The 18,894-nt window shown below is 42.3% G+C and overlaps 1 protein-coding gene across 5 annotated transcripts in view; it reads right to left on the reverse strand.

The window, feature by feature from the left end:
* Positions 1–261: 261 nt before the first annotated feature.
* zfhx3b (zinc finger homeobox 3b) overlaps positions 262–18,894 on the reverse strand; it is a 147,674-nt gene continuing 129,041 nt past the window's right edge. For all 5 annotated transcript variants that reach the window (XM_079809296.1, XM_079809295.1, XM_079809294.1 and 2 more), the window contains 5 exons: positions 14,036–14,169; positions 13,386–13,586; positions 9,655–9,778; positions 4,088–9,547; positions 262–3,955 (listed from right to left, as the gene is read on the reverse strand). In XM_079809296.1, coding sequence (XP_079665422.1) covers positions 2,247–3,955; positions 4,088–9,547; positions 9,655–9,778; positions 13,386–13,586; positions 14,036–14,169 — 7,628 coding nt within the window. In that variant the 3' untranslated portion in view covers positions 262–2,246. The remainder of the gene's footprint in view (positions 3,956–4,087; positions 9,548–9,654; positions 9,779–13,385; positions 13,587–14,035; positions 14,170–18,894) is intronic.

The following is an 18,894-nucleotide window of genomic DNA, read 5'->3' on the forward strand; positions in this document are numbered from 1 at the left end:
CAAAAATGAAGCAGTCCTTGCTTAAGAAATTAAAACTCAGGTGTAGTATTTGGAATGCACTGTCATTTTTACAAACATTATAGATCATTGGCTTTTAACATTGGTCTGTTCAAAAATGAAACAAAAAGAAAAGCTAAAATGTCCTTTGGAACACATATTCACAGTCTTCAAAGTTCCGTTTTTGCAACAAGAAGGGAAAAAAGATGTTGCAGGGGCAGGGAAATGGTTTATTGTTTGTTTCTTTTTTTTTTTCTTAAAGCTTAGCCAAAAAGCAAAAGGAGCATGCATCTAGGTATTCTTCCTTTCCAAATCTACATTAGCAGCAAAACATATGTCCTCAAAGACCAGACCTTATATATATATTCATTTTTTTTTTTACAAAAAAACAAAACAAAAACAAAAAAACAAAACAAAAAATGGATTTCATGTGTGACAGAAAAACTTCAACAAAACCTCTATTTTACAAACTGCAATGGCTCTGTAACGGTGCTACTCCACAATGCAAGGACAAGGGCCCTTTTTGATTTTTGGTTTTCTTAGTATTCAACGTAAAAAAGCCACCTGTCTGCTTGCAAAGAAGCAAAAACGGCAACTCTGATGCGTACTTCTTTTATTTTAAAACTTTGTTTTCTTTCCTTAAAAACAGCAACAAATTCTCAAGTATAAAGAAGCCTCTTTTCTCATTTTTATGCACCAATGGTGAAAGTGTTAAGTCTTTGGATTTCCTTTTTGTTTTAAAGCGTGAGAATTATTATTATTATTATTATTCTTTTTTCATTTTCATATATGACAAAAAAAAAAAGTTGAAATGAACATAAAGCCTATAGCAGACTGCAGCCACACTACATGGAAACAAGTATCTGCTTTGTAGTGCTAAAGGAGAGGCAGTTATCTCCAAATCTACAAAGGCAGGGGGTACAGAAATAGGAAAGAAAGGAGGAACAGATAACGACAAAAAGAGAGAAAGTCAGACAGTGGTAAGTGCACTAAGGTAACAGAAATATAACTGAACAACTTTCAAACACACCCCAGATTTCTCTTCGGTTTTGGTCAATGCTGCACAAACCAAAGGTGAGAAACCCCTTGTGACAAAGAGATTCAGCTGGGAGAACAGAAAATAAGAAGCTGAGAATTGGACAGAAATAGAGTAGAGATCGTTTCCTGCTCCTTAATCTAGTCTATTGGAATGACCAAGACAACATCAAATGAAGCGCCTTAAAGTTGGACGATACAAAAGCTAAATGTACACAAAGATTTTTCAATCTACCATACTGTTTAAATTCATTTCCAATGCAACAATCTACTGAACACCAAAAATGTATATATCTATCATAAATACAGAAAGTTTTTTTTCTTAAAAAAAATCTTTTTCCCCCACCAAGTCTGCAATGCTCTTCGTGTCTGGGTAAAATGGGATTAGTAACTTTCCCATTATTAAAAAACAAAACAAAACAAAACAGAAATTATTAAGAAGGTTTAAAACCAGCAATTCAGCTACTCATTGAATGCCCAGAAACTTTAGTCGAGTTAGTATCATTTCTGAATACTTTCTGCCAATAAAAGACATACAAAAACAGAAATGTCTATCATTTGTTTGGAACAAAATTAATAAAATAATGACTTTTTGTAACACAAGAAAAGGTTGTGAGCTGTTGACCTGAGAATAAAATAGACATTACATTATTTTTCTTTTCTTTAGCAAGCCATTGGTATCTGAATGCTTAGATAGCAAGAAAACTGTAAGACTATTCTCCCATACAGTACATACTGGCTTTATGTGACTGTGCTATTAAGCGGAAATACTTATGCAAACAATGGACAGCTTGTTGACTTGTTCTTTGTAGAGAGGGTTGTGGGGCCATTCAAATAACTTTGAGGCAGTCCATTGCAATACAGCATTCCACTAGCAATAACCAACTGTTAACTGCTGTGATCTCTATTCAATTATATATGTATATATACTGCATATGTGCATATATGTATATATATCTATATATATTAAGAGTTGTAATAAACTAAAACCAGCATGTTGATATGGGAAAACAATCCACTAACATTAAAATTTTTGGTTACAAGCTTTGGAATTGCAGTTAGTCTTTACACATCTTTTTCTGAAATTGGTTTGTATACTTTAAACATATTTTAAACATTGCTGCTTTTTTGTTTTTTCTTTGTGTTTTCTTTTGTCTTCTGTTTTTTTTTTCCTTTTTCTCTTTTTTTTAAATATTGTTCATCACTGAAAGCTTTTACAATCTGATGGAGTCCGATCCTACACTAGTGAGATTACTACTACAACTACTGCTGTCTTTGAGACAGCCAGGCTGTTGTGGCTCCTCTGCTGGCCTGCCCAGCCTGTCTGGTGACTTCTGACTGCTGTCAGAATCAGACTCGTCGGTAAAGACGTCTGTTGGTATCGAGGTCTGGACCCCTGAGGTGCTCAATGAACTTGAGGTAACCGTTGAAGGAGAGGAAACTGTAGTAAAAGAAGACAATGCAGACGAAGGGGGATTGGGCTTCCCAGCTAAAGCTCTGGAGAAAGGGGCCTGGGACCATGATTTGCCTGTAGCTGTTGTGTTGAGTGGGGTGGCCGTGAAGGAGGAGGAGGTGCATGAAGATGCAGATGCTGATGAGGACGGCGTGGTGGCTGAAGTTGTTGGCGGAGGGGATGGGGTGTTGTTTGAGTGGGTGGCAGACTGCGAGGTAGATGCGGTGTTAGGATTGGGGAAGCAGGCTGAAGAGTGAGGTAATAAATTAGTAGCGTGCTCTTTGGCATTTCTGGATCTCTTGATTGTTCTGTGTTTGTGCAAGGCTGAATCCAGGTGTTGACTGAGCGCTTTGTCCCCTTCTAGTGTGGTGTCACAGGCGAGGCAGTCATAGAGGCCGCCCTCTGCTGCGTTCCCACTGTTGGGGACCCGAAGCAACATCTCTTGCAGGTTTGCCACAGACTGACCGAAAAAACAAATTGACTTGAGGTGGCTGACAGCCGCTTCCTCCTTGCTGAATACAGCTTGACACTTGCGGCACGCCAGCCGATACTGAACTTTGGGGACGATATATTTGTCAAGATGGGGGTCTGCACCTTTGCCATCCACTTCATGCTGCTCAGTGGCTAGGTTGTTGTGAGTGGAAGAAATAGAGGATTCAACTGAGGGAGTGTTCTTTTGCTCCTCTGTTTTTACTGGATCTTTGGCAGAGTCCTTACGGTCCACCGAGTTTTGTGAAGTTTGGCTTGCTTTGGGTTGTTGAATCTGCTGAAGCTGCCGCTGCTGCTGCTGAAGTGCCTCCTGCAGGCTCTGCTGATATTGCTGGTAATGCTGAAGCAAAGATCCGGGTGACAGCCCCATCAGGGCCTGTGATAAAGCTGGGTTGTAGGGGAATAGACTTTCCATGCCATACATGGGCTGAAGATATCCACCTTGAAGGGCACCTGGTATCTGAGGGGCATAATACGGAGAGAAGCCAGGCATAAAGTAGGGCAGGAACTGACTTGTTAGCAGAGCTGTTGGATCTGAAGCTAAAGCTGCTTGTAAAGCTTGAAGTTGGGCAGTATCGACCACATACTCCATACCAGGTGTTGGCATTGAGGTGGCCGGAACAGCAGTCTCTGGTTTTTCTTTCTTGGCACTGGCAGCAGAAGTGGAGGGAGCGGGAGTACCCCCTGCTGAGGATGGCTTCTCAGCCTTTTCCTTGGTTTTGTCTTTCTCCCTGGCCCTCTCAGGATCACGATCTTTGGGAGTTTCATGTCGAGCGCCTGGCTGGGACATCAAAGAGTTTGATGTAGATGTGGGGGTAGGGCTTGAGTGGGCAACAGATGTGCTGGCCTGAGCGGGGCTGGGCGAGGCCAATGAAGAGGAAGAAGGAGTCTTGTTGGGCAATCCAGATGTGGGGAGACTAGGTGAGGGTACACTGGCACCAGGCATGTTCAGGAGGTTTGGAGGTTTTGGAGGGGTTAAAGCTGCAGAAATTGAAACAGAGAAAAACAACATGATTAAGAATTGCTGTGATACACATCTGAGAATTAGTAGTCAGTTTTATAGTTCTATTTCAAAAGTCTTACTCATACTAGAGTGTTAATGTGATGACATACCTGAGTTGGATGAGTTAAAGCCTGGTATGGAGGGACCACCAACACCTGGCAGGAGAACAGGGGGGATCCCCTGTAGATTTGGGTAACCTGACTGAAGGTTCAAGGCTTGCAAGGCAGGTGTGTCAAACATCCCTTGTTGCTGCATGGCTTGTTGTTGTGCTAGTCCCAAGACCTCATTCGCTTTCTTGATACGATCCATCTCCTGCTGCGCCATCAGTTGACGAACTGTTGCTGGATCAAAGTACTCTTTCTCTTTATCAAGCTGGCTTCCAATGGTATCCTTTACTTTGGATATGTGTTGTTGGGAAAAGATGTGGTCTCGCACTGAGAGACGAGCACTGTATTTAACGCCACACAAAGAGCATTCTGTCTTAGGTCCCTCATAAGAAGTCTGGTTGATACCAAAGTGCTTAGCCATGCTGAGCTTTGCCTTCTTTTCCTTAGCACGAGCATTTTGAAACCAAACCTGAACAACTCTTTTTGGAAGTCCAATGTCATTGCCAAGTACCTCACACTCCAGCATGGTTGGAGTCCTATAGTCATTGAAGCAGGACTTGAGCACCTTAAGCTGAAGATTAGTCATCTGTGTTCGGAAGCGCTTTTGACCAGGCCTGTCTCCACTATCAATGCTTCTGCTTCCAGAGGCTCCTGGACTTGGTGAACAAGGGTCAGCCAGACTAGATGTTTCACTGTAGTCTATCATATGTTCATTTTCATAGTCTTTCATGTAGTAGCTTGTTGCAGGGCTCACCAGTCCTGAGGACATCTGTTCATCATTCTCAATGGAGGGGACTGCGCCCCCAGACTTTGAGAGGAAATCTCCACTGTTATGGCTGTGCTTTGCATCAGCACTGTCATTGTCAATGTTTGCCTCATCACCTGTGGTAGTGTCAGTGATGGCTGTATTCACAGAAGAACAATCATCATTATCAAGTTTATTTTGATCAAAGTTTGTGTTTACTGAGGAAATGGTTGGGCTTTCAAACTCCTCTACTCCTTCAACCTTAATAGATGTTGGGCTCAGGAGAGCCCTGGGTGACAAGTCCATGCTTTTGCTCACAGGTGACAGTGATGAACATTGCGCATCATTGTTAGAGTGGGCAAGATGAGCATAGGTGGAGATATCCAGAGGATCCATCTTCAACTGCATGGCTTCCTGTTCAGGTAGCATACCTGAAAGAGCTAGGTTGTAACCAGCACGTTTAGCTTCATGCCAGTGGCGTGAACGGATATGGGCCTCAAGGGCGGTTTTAGCTTTGAATAGGGCTCGACAAAATGGGCACCGTCGGTGGGCTTGAGCTGGCCCAACAGCCCGAAACTGCCCTTTTCTTTCTCTGGCTCTTGTGTTTTGGAACCATACCTGTACCACCCGTTTTTTAAGGCCCACTTCATGAGCAATGTGGTCCAGCATTTTACGAGTAGGATTGGAATCAAGCAAATATTTCTGGTACAGAATCTCTAGTTGCTCTGGTGTAATAGTGGTTCGGAGGCGCTTATCTCGTTGTGGCTCCTCTCCACTATTCATGCTATCACTTTCTCCTGGACTAGTTCCTGCCTTCTCCTCCAACTTCCTCTTCAAGGAGTTCATAGTGGATGTAGGCGTTGATGGGGAGGTGGCAGAGTTGCTGGACATTTGCGGTATTGCTCCTGCAAGGAGTTGGCTAGCAAGCAGAGGATTGCTAGGATCAAATAACATGAAGGACATGTCCATTGGGCGATCCAAAAATTGAGGATGAATGAACTGATTCTGGACACTAAGGAAATGAAGTTGCTGGTGTTCTTGCCAGTGTTCAAATGAAGGGAAGGCAAGTTTGCACTGCTCACACTGGTACGGGATCATTTGCTGGGCCAACTGCTGCTGTGAGGCAGAGGCTAAATGAGGATTAAGGGCCATGTGAGAACTCTGGGAGGTCTGACTGGTATGTGAAACGGAGGGACCACTATGCTGTTGCTGCTGGGAGGGGGACGGTGAAGAAAGCTTTGAATTCTTTGGGACTGAATGCATCTTTTCCTCTCTTTGTGGTCTCTGCTGTGGGGCCTCAGATGGATGACTGGTTTCCTGTTTGAAAGTGGTCTGCTCTCTTTGACCCAATGATGCTTCTGCAGAGTGTTTCGACTTTTCATCATAGGAGTTTGATGTGTTAGCTGGTGTAGGCTCCTCCTTTTCAGATGATGTGATGTGAGAGAATGCAGAGGATGAAGGAGGAAGAGGGCAGAGGCTTGAGGATGAGGGCATTGGTGTTTGACCAGATGACCCAGATAGAGTATAGTATTCATGGGAGAGATCCATAGAGTCCTCATTTAGGCTGTCATACTGCCCGTCTTCATCCTCGTCTTTGTAACAGAGCTTCTTTTGGTGTTTAATAAGGTCAAATATGCGCTGGAAAACCAGGCTGCACTTCTTGCACTGATAGTTTAAGTTGGTTGTCCGAATGTATCGGTCATTGGATAACTCACGTCGGTCACCTTCTTTTCCTCCATCTCCCTGGTTTTCATAATTTTTACGGGCTTTTTGTCTGGCATTTTGGAACCACACAACAATGACTCGAGTTGGAAGGCTCAGAAGATTGGATAACTGCTCAAATTCATCATCTTTAGGATAAGCATTAGCATCAAAGAAATCTTGCAGTACCCTCAGCTGGTAGTCTGTGAACCTTGTCCTTGAGGACCTCTTATTTCCATATGATTCCTGTTTTTGAGGCTCAGGGGAAGGTGGCTTTGAATCAATTTTGGTATCTTCAAGTGTTGTAATTGGAGGGTTGTTAAAGTTATAAGGTGAGTCTTTGTTGCGTTGTCGCTCTTTGAAGAGTGTGTTACGGAACCAGTGCTTGATGACTTTCTGAGGGAGTCCTGATTTATCTGCCATTTCCTTAATTTGTTCCTCATTGGGAGAGTTGTTAATATCGAAATATTGGCGGAGCACCCTTAGCTGGTCATCTGTGATTCGTGTGCGGGGTCGCTTATTCTGTTGCTGCAACATGGCAGGGGTAAGCTGCTGTTGGTAGAGCTGGGCCAGATCAGTCGCCAGACTGGGCTCCACAGCTGGCAATTGTGAAGGAATCTGAGAAGGTAATGATTGGAGTGACATAGGCTGCATCATAAGTGGAGAAAATAGAGGGAGATCCATTGGCATTTGGATTTGGGCCAGTGAAACTTGAGGCTGAGGGGTTGGAGCAGTTGGTGGTGTCAGAGTAGGAGCAGAAACAGGTATATTTGGTGTTGGTACCCTCTGGGGAGGAGGAGGTGGAGGTGGCGGTGGAGGGGGTGGAGGAGGTGGAGCAGTTTCAGGTGTCTGAGGTCTCAATGGATACAGCTTGTCATATTGTTCTCTGTACTCTTTGGCAAATCTCTCTAGGAATCTGAATGGAAAGAAAGCCTGGTGGATATGCTCCTGGTGACTCTTGAGAATCAATATGTTGGAAAAGAGCTTACCGCAAGACTCACACTCCAGCTTCTCTAATCCTTCAATAGGGTCAACAACTCTGGTGATACCAGCTGGTCCACTGCATCCTGACGGCTTTCTTTGTGCTTTTTGCTTGTTCTCATTGTACTGAATTACTAACTCAAATCCAAAGTTCTCCAATAGGGCTTTGGTGGCATTCCCTCGGGCATCTGAGGCAATCCTTGGAGGAGGAAATCCAGAGTCATGGTTTACATTTACTACAGTTTGAGCAGCATCTTTCTTTTCTTTGGACTTGTCTGACATATCTTTCGGAACATAATCCTCTGTTTTATCACTAATTTCTTTATCCTTTGGCAGCTCTCTTTCTTTCTCACTGTGAGGAGATGCCTTTGGCTTTTTGTCTACAGTGTGAGAAAGGGCACTCTGTTGAAGTAAAGCCATTTGACTTGATCCTTGGGAGAGAGCATGAGCTTGGTGCTGTTGCTGAAGGTGGTGGTGCATAAGCTGTTGTTGTAAGCAGCTCTGCTGGGCCTGTTGGACTGAGTTTTTCTGTTCTTCCAACAGTGAAGCAGTAGATCCACTCAAGTTCAGTGAAGAGCTACTCAGGTTCATTTCTGGATTCAGTTGAAATTCTGCCCCAGGAATGTAAAACGGAAAGAGTAGCTGCTGTTGCTGAAGAGGGAGAAGAGCATCTGTTGTCATAGGGAAGTGCTGGAGAAGAGGGTTAAAAAGCTGGGACTGAAGGAGAGCAGCCTGCTGGAACTCCTGTTGGAGCTGAGCCTGTGCCTGTGCTTGAGCCTGGGCCAACTGCTGCTGCTGTTGCTGGAGCTGTTGTTGATGACTCCTTGAGGAGAGTATATCTGCAAATTTCTTCTTTTTCACCTCATGATTCTCAGAAGGGGAGGAGTGACAAGCAGAATTACCCAAATTCTCAACATTGTGAGAATGACTTGACAGATGATTACCTCCCATAATACTCTGTGCTGTATGAGCTCCTGCTGGGGAGCTGCTGCTGTTGCTGGAGCTGGTAGTTGAGTTAGTGGCTGGAATAGGGCTTGGGGTTGAAGTGCTATTGGAAGTGCTTCCGCTTGGGCCACTACTGCTAACAGCACTAGAACTGCCACCAGCTGCTTCAAGCTTTGCTGCCCTGGCCTTGGTTTGATGAAGAACAGAGCGCATGTGAATCTCCAGTGTAGAGCTCTGGCTGTATGCTACATTGCAAGTGCTGCACTTGAAGGGTTTATTATCAGGGCTGCTGGTAGGCTCTGGTTGTCCAGTGGTGGATTCCTGTAGGGCCCTTTTGACTTTGTGCAAGTGAGACACAGAGTTGTAGTGTACAAGAAGGATATTCTTTTGAGTAAATGACTCTTTACAGACTGTACACTTGAAAGGACGGGATGGATCTAGAAACTTCTCCATAGTAAAGTTGGGGCCTTTCCTAAACGGCAGGGCGCGTTTGGGTTCAGATCCAGAATCCTCTTGCAAAGATCCAGAGTCACTGCCAGTCGGGCTTTGCTTTTCCTCAGGATCACTTTCATCTCCCTCTTTCTCATCATCAAGAAGACCTCCCTGGTCTTCTCCAAGTGAGGGATCACCCATAATCATTAGGTCTCCATTCATCAGTAAACCTCCATAGAGCTGCTGGATGTCAGCTTCACTCAACTCCAGGTGACTGGTCTCCAGATGCTTCTTTAGCGCCTGTAGGGTCCTGAAGCTGCGCTGGCATAAACAACACATTGTGGCTGCTCTGATTACATGGTATTGGGAATGCAGCTGAAGTTTCTCTATCGTCTTGAATGCCAAACTACACTGGTTGCAGCGATATTTGTAGACATGACGATCAGAGACAGGCAGTTGGGGCCTTTTATTGTGGACCTCATTGAAGTGCATTTGAAGGGCATTGGATGATTTAAAGACTTTGTTACAGCCCTTTTTCCAGCAAAGGAAACCAGTGGAATCGTCCCTTGAAGGCTGTTGTTCCTCAAGAGGAGACTTGCGAGCTTCAGTGTTGTCTGAAGCCAGACAAACCCCTTTTTCAGGCTCAGCATCGGCCACCTCTGCAATCACAAAAATAACACATTCAAATTCTGATAACACATACATATGTGCATGTTTTCAAATTGTTTTTTATTTCACAACAATTGCAATTGCACAACATACTAACCTGCTTGTTTCTTAGTGTCATCAGAGTTTGAGTTGGCTATGGACGGAAGTGCGGTTTGAGAATCTTTCTCCGATCCAGGGACTGGTATGAACATGCTTGCTGGCAGTACTTCTGATGCTGCCACCTGGAAAAATAAAACATAGTATTTGTCATGTTAATTATAGGCCTTAAACAATAGCCTCTTGATAATGTAGAACATCCCAATTCAATGTAAAGGATAAGTACAAAAGACAAGGACATTTTCTAACTACATATCATATACTTTTGTATCATATACAGTAATAATTTTTTGTAAAAAAAATAATAAAAATGTCTGTAAAAGATAAAAAATATTAACTTAAGGTGGTACAGGAGAGAGATGTGCTATAAACATAGAATTTGATGAGATAATCATCTTATTTTAACTGGTCACAAATACATTCACAGTCACCCTCTTTCACACAAGCGACTTAATTTGCCATCCATGGAATTTGCACTTTGATCGCTGATGGTGTTTTGTCATGCTCTGCGATAGTTCTTCTGCTGCAGCCAATTAGTGTGATGGGCTGAGTGGTCTACCTTGGCCAGTTGAAAAGCTTATTAGAGAGCCTAATTAAATAAGTCTTCCACCTCATAAAATGTGCTTTTCATTCCAATAGAACAGCATGGTGCAATGGTGAAATGCTGTCATTCAGCCTGGAATTCTGGGTAATACGACAACTGTCAATTTCAGGATAATGATCAGCACTCTTAATTTAACATACAGTGCTCATTAATGCGTTTTCCAGCAACCATAATATTACAATCTAAACAATTATGCAAATTATTACTTGAAACAAAGTCATTAATAACAACATCTAGATAAATTTAAATGTAGGTAGATGGCAAACAGCATGTTTTTCAACCAGTTTAATTAGAAATTTCTAAGTAGCAAAGAATATTGTTGTGATAAAGGTGCACCAAGGTTTGCGTGGCACTTCAAAGGTTGAAGTTAATCAAGTGTGAATGACAGCAACCTCCCCTCTGTCTTTTAAGTGCACATGATTCTCCATGCATGGCTCTCACTCTCCCGTTATCTCTCTCTTTCTCAGAATAATAATAAAAACAGATTCATTAACAGACTTCTATTTAACAGTAATCAGTGATTGAGATTGGAAAAGGTTGGGAGATGAGCGACTGTGTGCTTCACCTTCGTTCAATTAACTTCCCAAACTGAACAATCAGCCTCACTCATCATGCATTTCAATACCCCAATCTCACCAATATATCCCCTTCTCTCTCTCTCTCTCTCTACATGTATAATTTTTTTCTTCATCCCCTGTATGTGCCCTTGCAACTCAGTGCCCCTTTTTCCTCCCCAAGAGACAAACAATTCTATTTTGCTCACATCAGACAACAGCTTCTTGTCTGTGGGAGTTTGGATTTTATTGCTGCATTGAAAACAACAAAAACGAAATCGTATATGATATAACATTCTTCAAACATAATACGATATTAGTCAAGTTAATGGGGATATGATCATGATATTAGTCCAGTTAATGGGGTCATGTTAACCAAAATCTTTTAATTACCTGTGAGAGACCTAAGCAAACATTGTATCATTACATGGCTGTTTGACTGGACTGGAGCCGTTTTATAGTGGATTTAAAACCTAATCACATTCCAAGTCAGCCAGCAGATTTACCCAAGTGCCATCAAATACAGAGTCCCACGCAACCTGACATCTTTGAGTCTCATACACTGAGAAATAGTCAGTGAACTAGAGAGGTTCATAACCATCTGGTTACTGCAATCAAAATCACACTGGGCAAAATGTAGACCTTTTTCTGCTTTCTAGGTTCCTCCCTAACCCTCTCTCCTCCTAAATGAAAGTGTTAAATGATTGTGACCAGTATGGAGAATTCCAGAAACAAAACATGCCTGTGATTAACATTACAAAGTGGACTGTTTCTAGACAACTGCATCATTAGGCAAAGAGCGCCGAGTGCTGAGAGTATCCCAAGGTCACTTTTAATTTGGACCGTCTAATTGGCAAACATAGTTCCAAATGGCTATCATCTAGCCAGACTCAGAATTAATGAAGCACAATTATTTTCATTACCCCTATCTTAGACAGACAGAACATTAGACATAGAGTGAGGGAGCGAGGGAGGGAGAGCGAGAGAAGAGAAAGAAGGAGGAGGTAGGGTGAGCGAGAGTGGAAGAGAGTGCTGCGTCTTTATGCAATGTTTGCAAGAACTAAAAGTCACCTGATTCAGAATTCATTAAGCTTGTCTGCCTGACATGAGGAACAGGATAGAGTACCTCTCTCCATCTCTCGTTACTTGTAAAAAAGGTGCTGGTTTTAATGTGCATTGTATTAGCTCAGTTTCTATCATGCACCGCATTTGTACAGCGCTCAGTGCATTATTACCTCTATAAAAGAAAAAATATTGCCGTCTGGCCTCTACTAATGTGTTCACCATTTGCTTTCGGGCTGGGGGAGTGGAGATGCCTTCACAGAATTTAGAGTGATTGGCCAAGCAAGCAATTCAAACTCCACAGGCAAACTTACACTTAATTATTTCGCTGCTAAAATTTGTGTGAAAAAACCCCCCCCATGAAAGCAGGGTAGTCTCAGTAGAAGCTGAATTGGAATAAGGTGAGTATTCTCTGAGGAACCGGGCAGAGTAGGCTGCTGGAGGCCTGAGCGCTCTGGGACTAGAGAGGTGGAAATAACGTAAAGGGATGATGTAAGTATTACTGCTTCTAGAGAGTGCGTGGAATACAAATGACATTGGTAATCAGAAGAGGCTTTTATAATTTTTCTACTAAACCGAGGAAATTTCCTCTAAGGTTAAGAATTACAATATTCATCTACTTTTTACAAACCAACTTTTTCTTCTAATCGGCACTGAAATTAAATGGAGAGCCTACTGGTTCGCAGATTTATTATTTTTTTTTGCCTGACAAGACCCTAGTGATCTTATGTGTATCTTCTAGAGTTTCAGACATCTCAGCAGTGTCACAAAATGTCCTGACATCTGCCAAGCTGAAGCCTGTGATCAAAAGTGAGATATTTCAGTTTCTATGCTAACAGAAACATAGATCTCTGAGATCTCCATAAAAGGGATAGTTCACCCAAAAATGAAAATTACCCCATGATTTACTCACCCTCAAGCCATCCTAGGTGTCATATAGTAAATGATGGGGTCATTTTTATTTTTGGGTGAACTATCCCTTTAAGTCCCCTGAGGTATGAACGAGCAAACAACTTCTGGGACGATAACCTTGAAGCTAATCCCTGCTAGCATAATAAAACATGGAAATTATACTGGCCATAAGAATAGCCAACATAGCCATATGACAATGATCAGTTTCCTTTGGCGTTTTAGTTAAGCCTTAAAATGTCATCAATTAGATAAAAGGAAACAACCTTCAGCCCACAAAGGCAGAGTGAGTAAGAAACTGAGTCATCTGTGAGGTTAATGCCTGACATGATCACTACGGAACATGGGCAGTGTGTAAAAGCATATGGCCTTCGCACTACACAATGGAAGGGTCTTGAGGCCTTCGCTCTCGTCTCACATGAAAAACAAAAGATTGCAGAGAGAAATTAAGTGTGATGAACAGATATCCATCCACTAGAAAATAGAAGTAAGGTTCTTTTGACTGTGGAGGAAAGCTTGGTTGAATGTCTTTGGCCATTTATTAGAGGAAACAAATGTAAGCGAATGAAGTTTGTACAGTTATTACTTTCTGCAGCAACTTACAGTGGCAATTAGTTTTTCGACGCAGTCTGGTGCCACGCTGTGGAGGTGGGTGAGGTGGAACTGCAGGTGGACCTTGTTGTTGAGCATGTCCTGGCACAACGGGCAGCGGAACATGGGCTGCACTGAGTGCTGCGTCATCACGTGCATTCTGAGACGATTTAGATCTGTGTTGCTGAACTTGCAGTAGGGGCACTGGTACATCTGTACAAAGACAAGAAGGCAGAGAGAGAATATTATTTTCTTGAGAAAAGTGGTCAAATCAAGGACAGAGAAAGACTGGCCTCTCTCCCATGCAGAGAGCAGTGGGCTACTCTGAGAGGCAGACACTTCAAAGAGCTCTCATCTGTCAAATATCATATTGATTTTTCACCTTTTGCACAATTAGCACTGCAAGAGCAGCAGAAAAGATGGAGAAATATAATATTTTTTAGAAAAAAAAGCATGCATAATTTAAAAAGGCCAGCTACATTCTACTACTCTATATTAAAAAGGGCTGAAAACAACATCCTTAGATATTTTGTTAATTAATGGGTACAGTTAATGAGACCTACATGCCTGGGGATTAGATAAGGTCTTTCTGAATCTACTTTGCAGAAACAGACAGAGAGAATTCTAAATGTTTCACTAAGGCTGTAGATTTTCCTCCATACCTGCTCTCCACTGTTCTTCTCGGCGGTCCTGGGTCGCTTTGACGAGAGAGGGCTTTCTGCTGCCTCGGACCTCGAAGAAGGCCGCTTGGAGGGGACCGGGGAATCCGTCTGATCCCTCTCCGATTGGTTGGACGCTGCCATAGACACACAAAATATGCATACTTGTCAAAACACAGCACCGATTTGGCAGTCAGGGCATGCAATTAATCAATAAGTCAGGCTTTACAAAAATGAAATGCAGTAGAACGCAGTTTAGTGCAGTATGACAATGCTGTACTGCACAATGAAAACAATTGTATCACAGTTACTGTGCTGAGCTTATTTGTTAAAGGAGACTAAAAAGCAGATTTGTAATAATAAATTAACTTGCTATTATGTTAGTGTAACCTACAGTAAGAGTTCACTGAATGTTGAAACAAGGTATCGTTCTTTGCAAAGTTCTCTGTTTGATCAAGGAAACCTAAGGTAAGGTAAGGTAAGGTAAACAAATGCTGCGCATCTTGTGTCATATCTCCATATAATATGCTGTCATCTCTCCACTTACAATGTCGATAAAATGGGGGGAAAAAAAGGATGTAGTGTAGGATATGCAGTGATAGGCATTGAACGGGAATCAGCCAGGCCGGCGGATTGCTAAGGCAGGCTGCTCCCCCTCCAAACCAATGTAGTCTTTTAACCGCTCCTCCCATGGCACTTAGAAGAGGGAGTGTGCAATGCTTTGACGGCTTGTCTCTCCCTATGTTGGATGTTTAGGACATCAGACACAGGCACAGACATCTAATCAAAACATTAGTTTGCCACGGTGAGCAGCTTTAGGATGCATGCTCTCTCAGATGAAGCCATTTGAAGTGTGGCTTCAGCGAAGGGATTCGCCCAACTTGAAAAGAGTCAAATATACCACAGGCAGCTTCAAAATGTATCAAGAAGAAAGAGTTATGTTCTGGTTCCTATTTCGATTCTTTTCCTTGCTTATTTGCACTTCTCGTTGGAATATAAAATTACATTCCTTAGTTATTTCGTTTTTCAGCAAATCTTATAGTTATGCATGAGTTTTACGTTTTGCTATCAATTTTAAAGAAAAGATTCTTTGCGAACTAGCCAAATATGTTAAGGTGCTAATATTGTATCTATCACTATTGGCATGGCTCACTCGTTTCTGGGATAAAAAAAACAAAACAAACCAAAACGAAGACATGAAATGTTTCCTATTCAAGTATGTGAACGGCAACATTTTTTATGCAAGCTCAATTTCACGTGTTGTTGTCAGTTAGCTCAACTGCCATTAGCATGTTAATGACTAGCTATCTGAAAAATAACAGTTCAATGTGTGCTCGTCTTTTCGCTTTCTATACTGACAACTGAGCAAATCCTAACAACAACAGGCCTAGAGCTTAGCTAAACAGAATGTATCTGGAAACAACAAAATTGAAGAGAACAAACTTGGGGTAGCAATACAGAGCAATCCGATCACCGGAAAAAAAATATTGTATAAAAAGTAAATCCACTCTAAGCCAGAGAGGGGTCGAGAGAACACACTGTTCACACTGCTAAGGGAAAGAATTCACAGTGAAACGTAAGATGTCCTTCTCTCTTGCCAGCCCATAACGAGGCTATAAAGAGTTAAATTTGGCATGATTTGTCCAGTCCTGAAAGGGCAAATTGAGAGCAGGGGATTGTGGGGAGGGGTGTGGGGGTCAGTTTAAGCCGGGCTGACCATGTTCCTTGGGCAGACATTAAAGTGTCAGGTCCAATCAGGGCAGGGCAGCTGAACGCTGGCTTCAGTGGGGGGCCCTACTTTGGGGAACGCTGCCTGCTGCGGCTCCCAGAGACTCCCCCAATCAGCCAATGCTGCCCTATTAGGTCCAGTCATGGCCAATCCCATTAGACACATCCACCAATAAACAAAGGAAATGTTAAACAAAGGAACCTCCCATTTGTTGCCATTAACCTCCACTCTCCGTCCTAGCACTGGCCACTTCCTCCTTACTGCACTGCTCCTACAGTGCCTATGTCTGTGGCAGTCTCTTGACTCTTCCTAGGCTCTCTATTATCTGCTTGTGCACATTCTTTCAGGAAACCTCCTTTCAGGTTCCTTGTAGGACATGTTCCTGGTTGGTAACCAAATTGTCCACCAAAACACAGAGTTAGAGTTGTTCTTACTACAATAAAATGTGGAAACTTGGTATTAGCCAACCATGTCGTCAAAAACAAAACTGCTAATGCTATTTCAAGGCCAAGTTATATTATTGTGTTTTAAAAGTAACTATGGTATTTTGGTGTAGGCAATGGTTACCATGGTACATTGTTGTTAAAGAGTGCAGGGATAGATAGCTAGAGTAGGCTAAAGCTACTCTAAAAAACATAGAAAGCTTCAGCTAATGCTTTTATGCTAAATGCATTTAAAGATAAATACATGTAAACAAACCAACAAAACAATTGCCTGTGACTCTAAGTATGATTGAAAAGGGGTTAAGCACACTCGTCGAGTATTACTTGTAAATGTTTTTATTGTATATTCTGTCTAATAGACTATTGCAAGTGAATAGCGTGAGGTCAGGGGAGCAGCTGCCTGCCGGAGGCCTGCAGCACGTGTGGAGGGGAGGGCAGCCCGCTGCCTCTGGGCACAGCCGCACCTCGTCACGCCCTGTTAGGACTCCATAAATCTGATCAATTGTTTGCTTTTAAAAAGCCCCAAAAACCCACTTCTGCCACCAAACCCCCGTGACTAAAGCCCAGCTACCGTATCCTGTTTTCTGTTGTCAAGAGACGGAGGGAGAAAGCGGGGAAAAAAACATCATCACAGAGCACGCTGGAACAAAATGGAGACCAATAAACAGGCAAAGAAAGCAGACTGTTGGCATGTGCAATGCGTGTGTGTTCGGCACGGTTGGGCGGCCGCAGGAACATGCCTCGACATCTGAGCAGGTCAGATCCGTTATTAGAGACCATGACCAGAACCTGAAGGCGGGGGCTTCTCTTTCTCTCCCCTCCCGCTCTCTGGTCTCTGCTCATGAGCCTGGCTATGTGTGTCAGGCTATGGTATTTTTACTGTGTACTAGTGGTTGACCAATATGGGTTTTCAAATGCCAAATCTTAACCCCTAGAGGACTGCAGTGTTTCGGGGCTGGGTATTATAAACGTAAAGGGAGATGAAGACAAAATGAATTAACCTAAACAAACATGTTAAAAAAAGATATTTTTTCAAATGTCTATATTTTATATAATTTTTTTTAACTCTTTCCCTGTCATTGACAGAATTTTCCATCAATTATGAGACAACATTTCCCCCCATTGACGGAATTTTGCTGCTTTCCATGTTTTCACTGTTATTCGGTAGGGGGCGCAACTACGCAAATTCTGAGAGTACTGAATCTCCCGATCAAAACACAGGAAAAAAGGAGCAGAAACAAGCGATAAAAGCATTGCCTATGCATGTTGTAGTTTTTTTTTTTTAAACTTTCTTTTTCGTTCAAAATGTTGCTTTTTTATTAAACCTACCCATATTCAAGCGTTGATAAAAAAAGAAGCTAAAATAAAACAGGCTATGTGTTTTTGTTGATATTTTGCATGTTCAGATATTCAAGCCAAAAAATATTCTGGTGGCCAATTCACTATTCAACAATCAGCTATTTTGATATTATTCGTATCAGCTAGTCAAGTGATAAAAGAACAATATGACAGATACAAATAATGTATAAATAAATATTCCCAGATCATAAAACAATCTAAAAATGTCCAAATATCAGTCAATATAAATCATCTCAAAATGGATAATTATTGTCTAAATTGAAAAATGCCCAAATATGTATAATCTCAAAATGGTCAAATTTTGGCTGAATTAAATAATTAAAAACGTTTCTAAATGGCTAAATATTAGCCTGCACAAATCATCTCAAAATGGCAGATTATCTGCCTAATGTGTACACTGATGGCATAACTGATTTTCAGCACATATCTAAAATAGATTTCCCCTCACAGAAATAGTGTTACACAAACATTACTAGCATTATTATTTTTATTTATTTTTTCTCTGGAGGTATTTTCCTGTTTTTAAAGGAGTGGGAACTACATCAGTCTTGCTATGTGTGCAGTTCTTGCCCCCTGTGTCTTTTCAAAACCATCCTAATGTAGTATCTGTACATCTGACCTCAATTCTACCATTCAGCAGTAGACCGCGCTTGCAACAAAACCCACAGAGACAGCGACAACGCCCCAACTTTCATCTGACATCACAAAAGCCAAAGGAGAAGCAGTGAAAAAAAGTCTTAAAAGTCAATTAGGTGATTATTAATTCATGGGCCTTTTCCGTAAGCAGGAGGTCTTTGTTCTGGAGTGTCCCGTAAGTGAATTGGACTTTGGCACCTTTTCTCAACCCCTGGAGCTGAGCAGCATTTCACAGCCAGCCGGAGGAGGCTGTCAGTGCTGAGTGCTAAGCTTCTAAATCAGAGACGTGAAGCGCTTTCATGGAAGGGAGGCGCCGAACAAGTGTGCGACTGACACGAGCTGGACAGCAATAACGCAACAAGTCCCGCGCCACTGCAAATGTCCACACATGTAACCACAGCTGCCATCATATCATTACCCAGGTGTCCTAGGGAAGTCATCCCCTACGAGACTAACTGGACACTGTAAGTGGGCGGACAGGGTAAGAGTAGAAAAATTATTTCCCCTGGCATATGGAGTGCATCATGCGCATTTGTGAAAAATCAGCAGATGTGTTACCAAGAAGGCATGGGAAACGTCAGGTGATCAATTCATCCTTACTTTATCCAGCCCCGCTTTTTGCTCCTAAAAAAGGCAAGTCTATACTTGGACATAATGAGTCCTACACAAAGCCTGACCACTTTCCAACAGAATCA

This window comes from Gobio gobio (assembly GCF_949357685.1).
Source record: "Gobio gobio genome assembly, chromosome: 2".
Lineage (NCBI taxonomy): Eukaryota > Metazoa > Chordata > Actinopteri > Cypriniformes > Gobionidae > Gobio > Gobio gobio.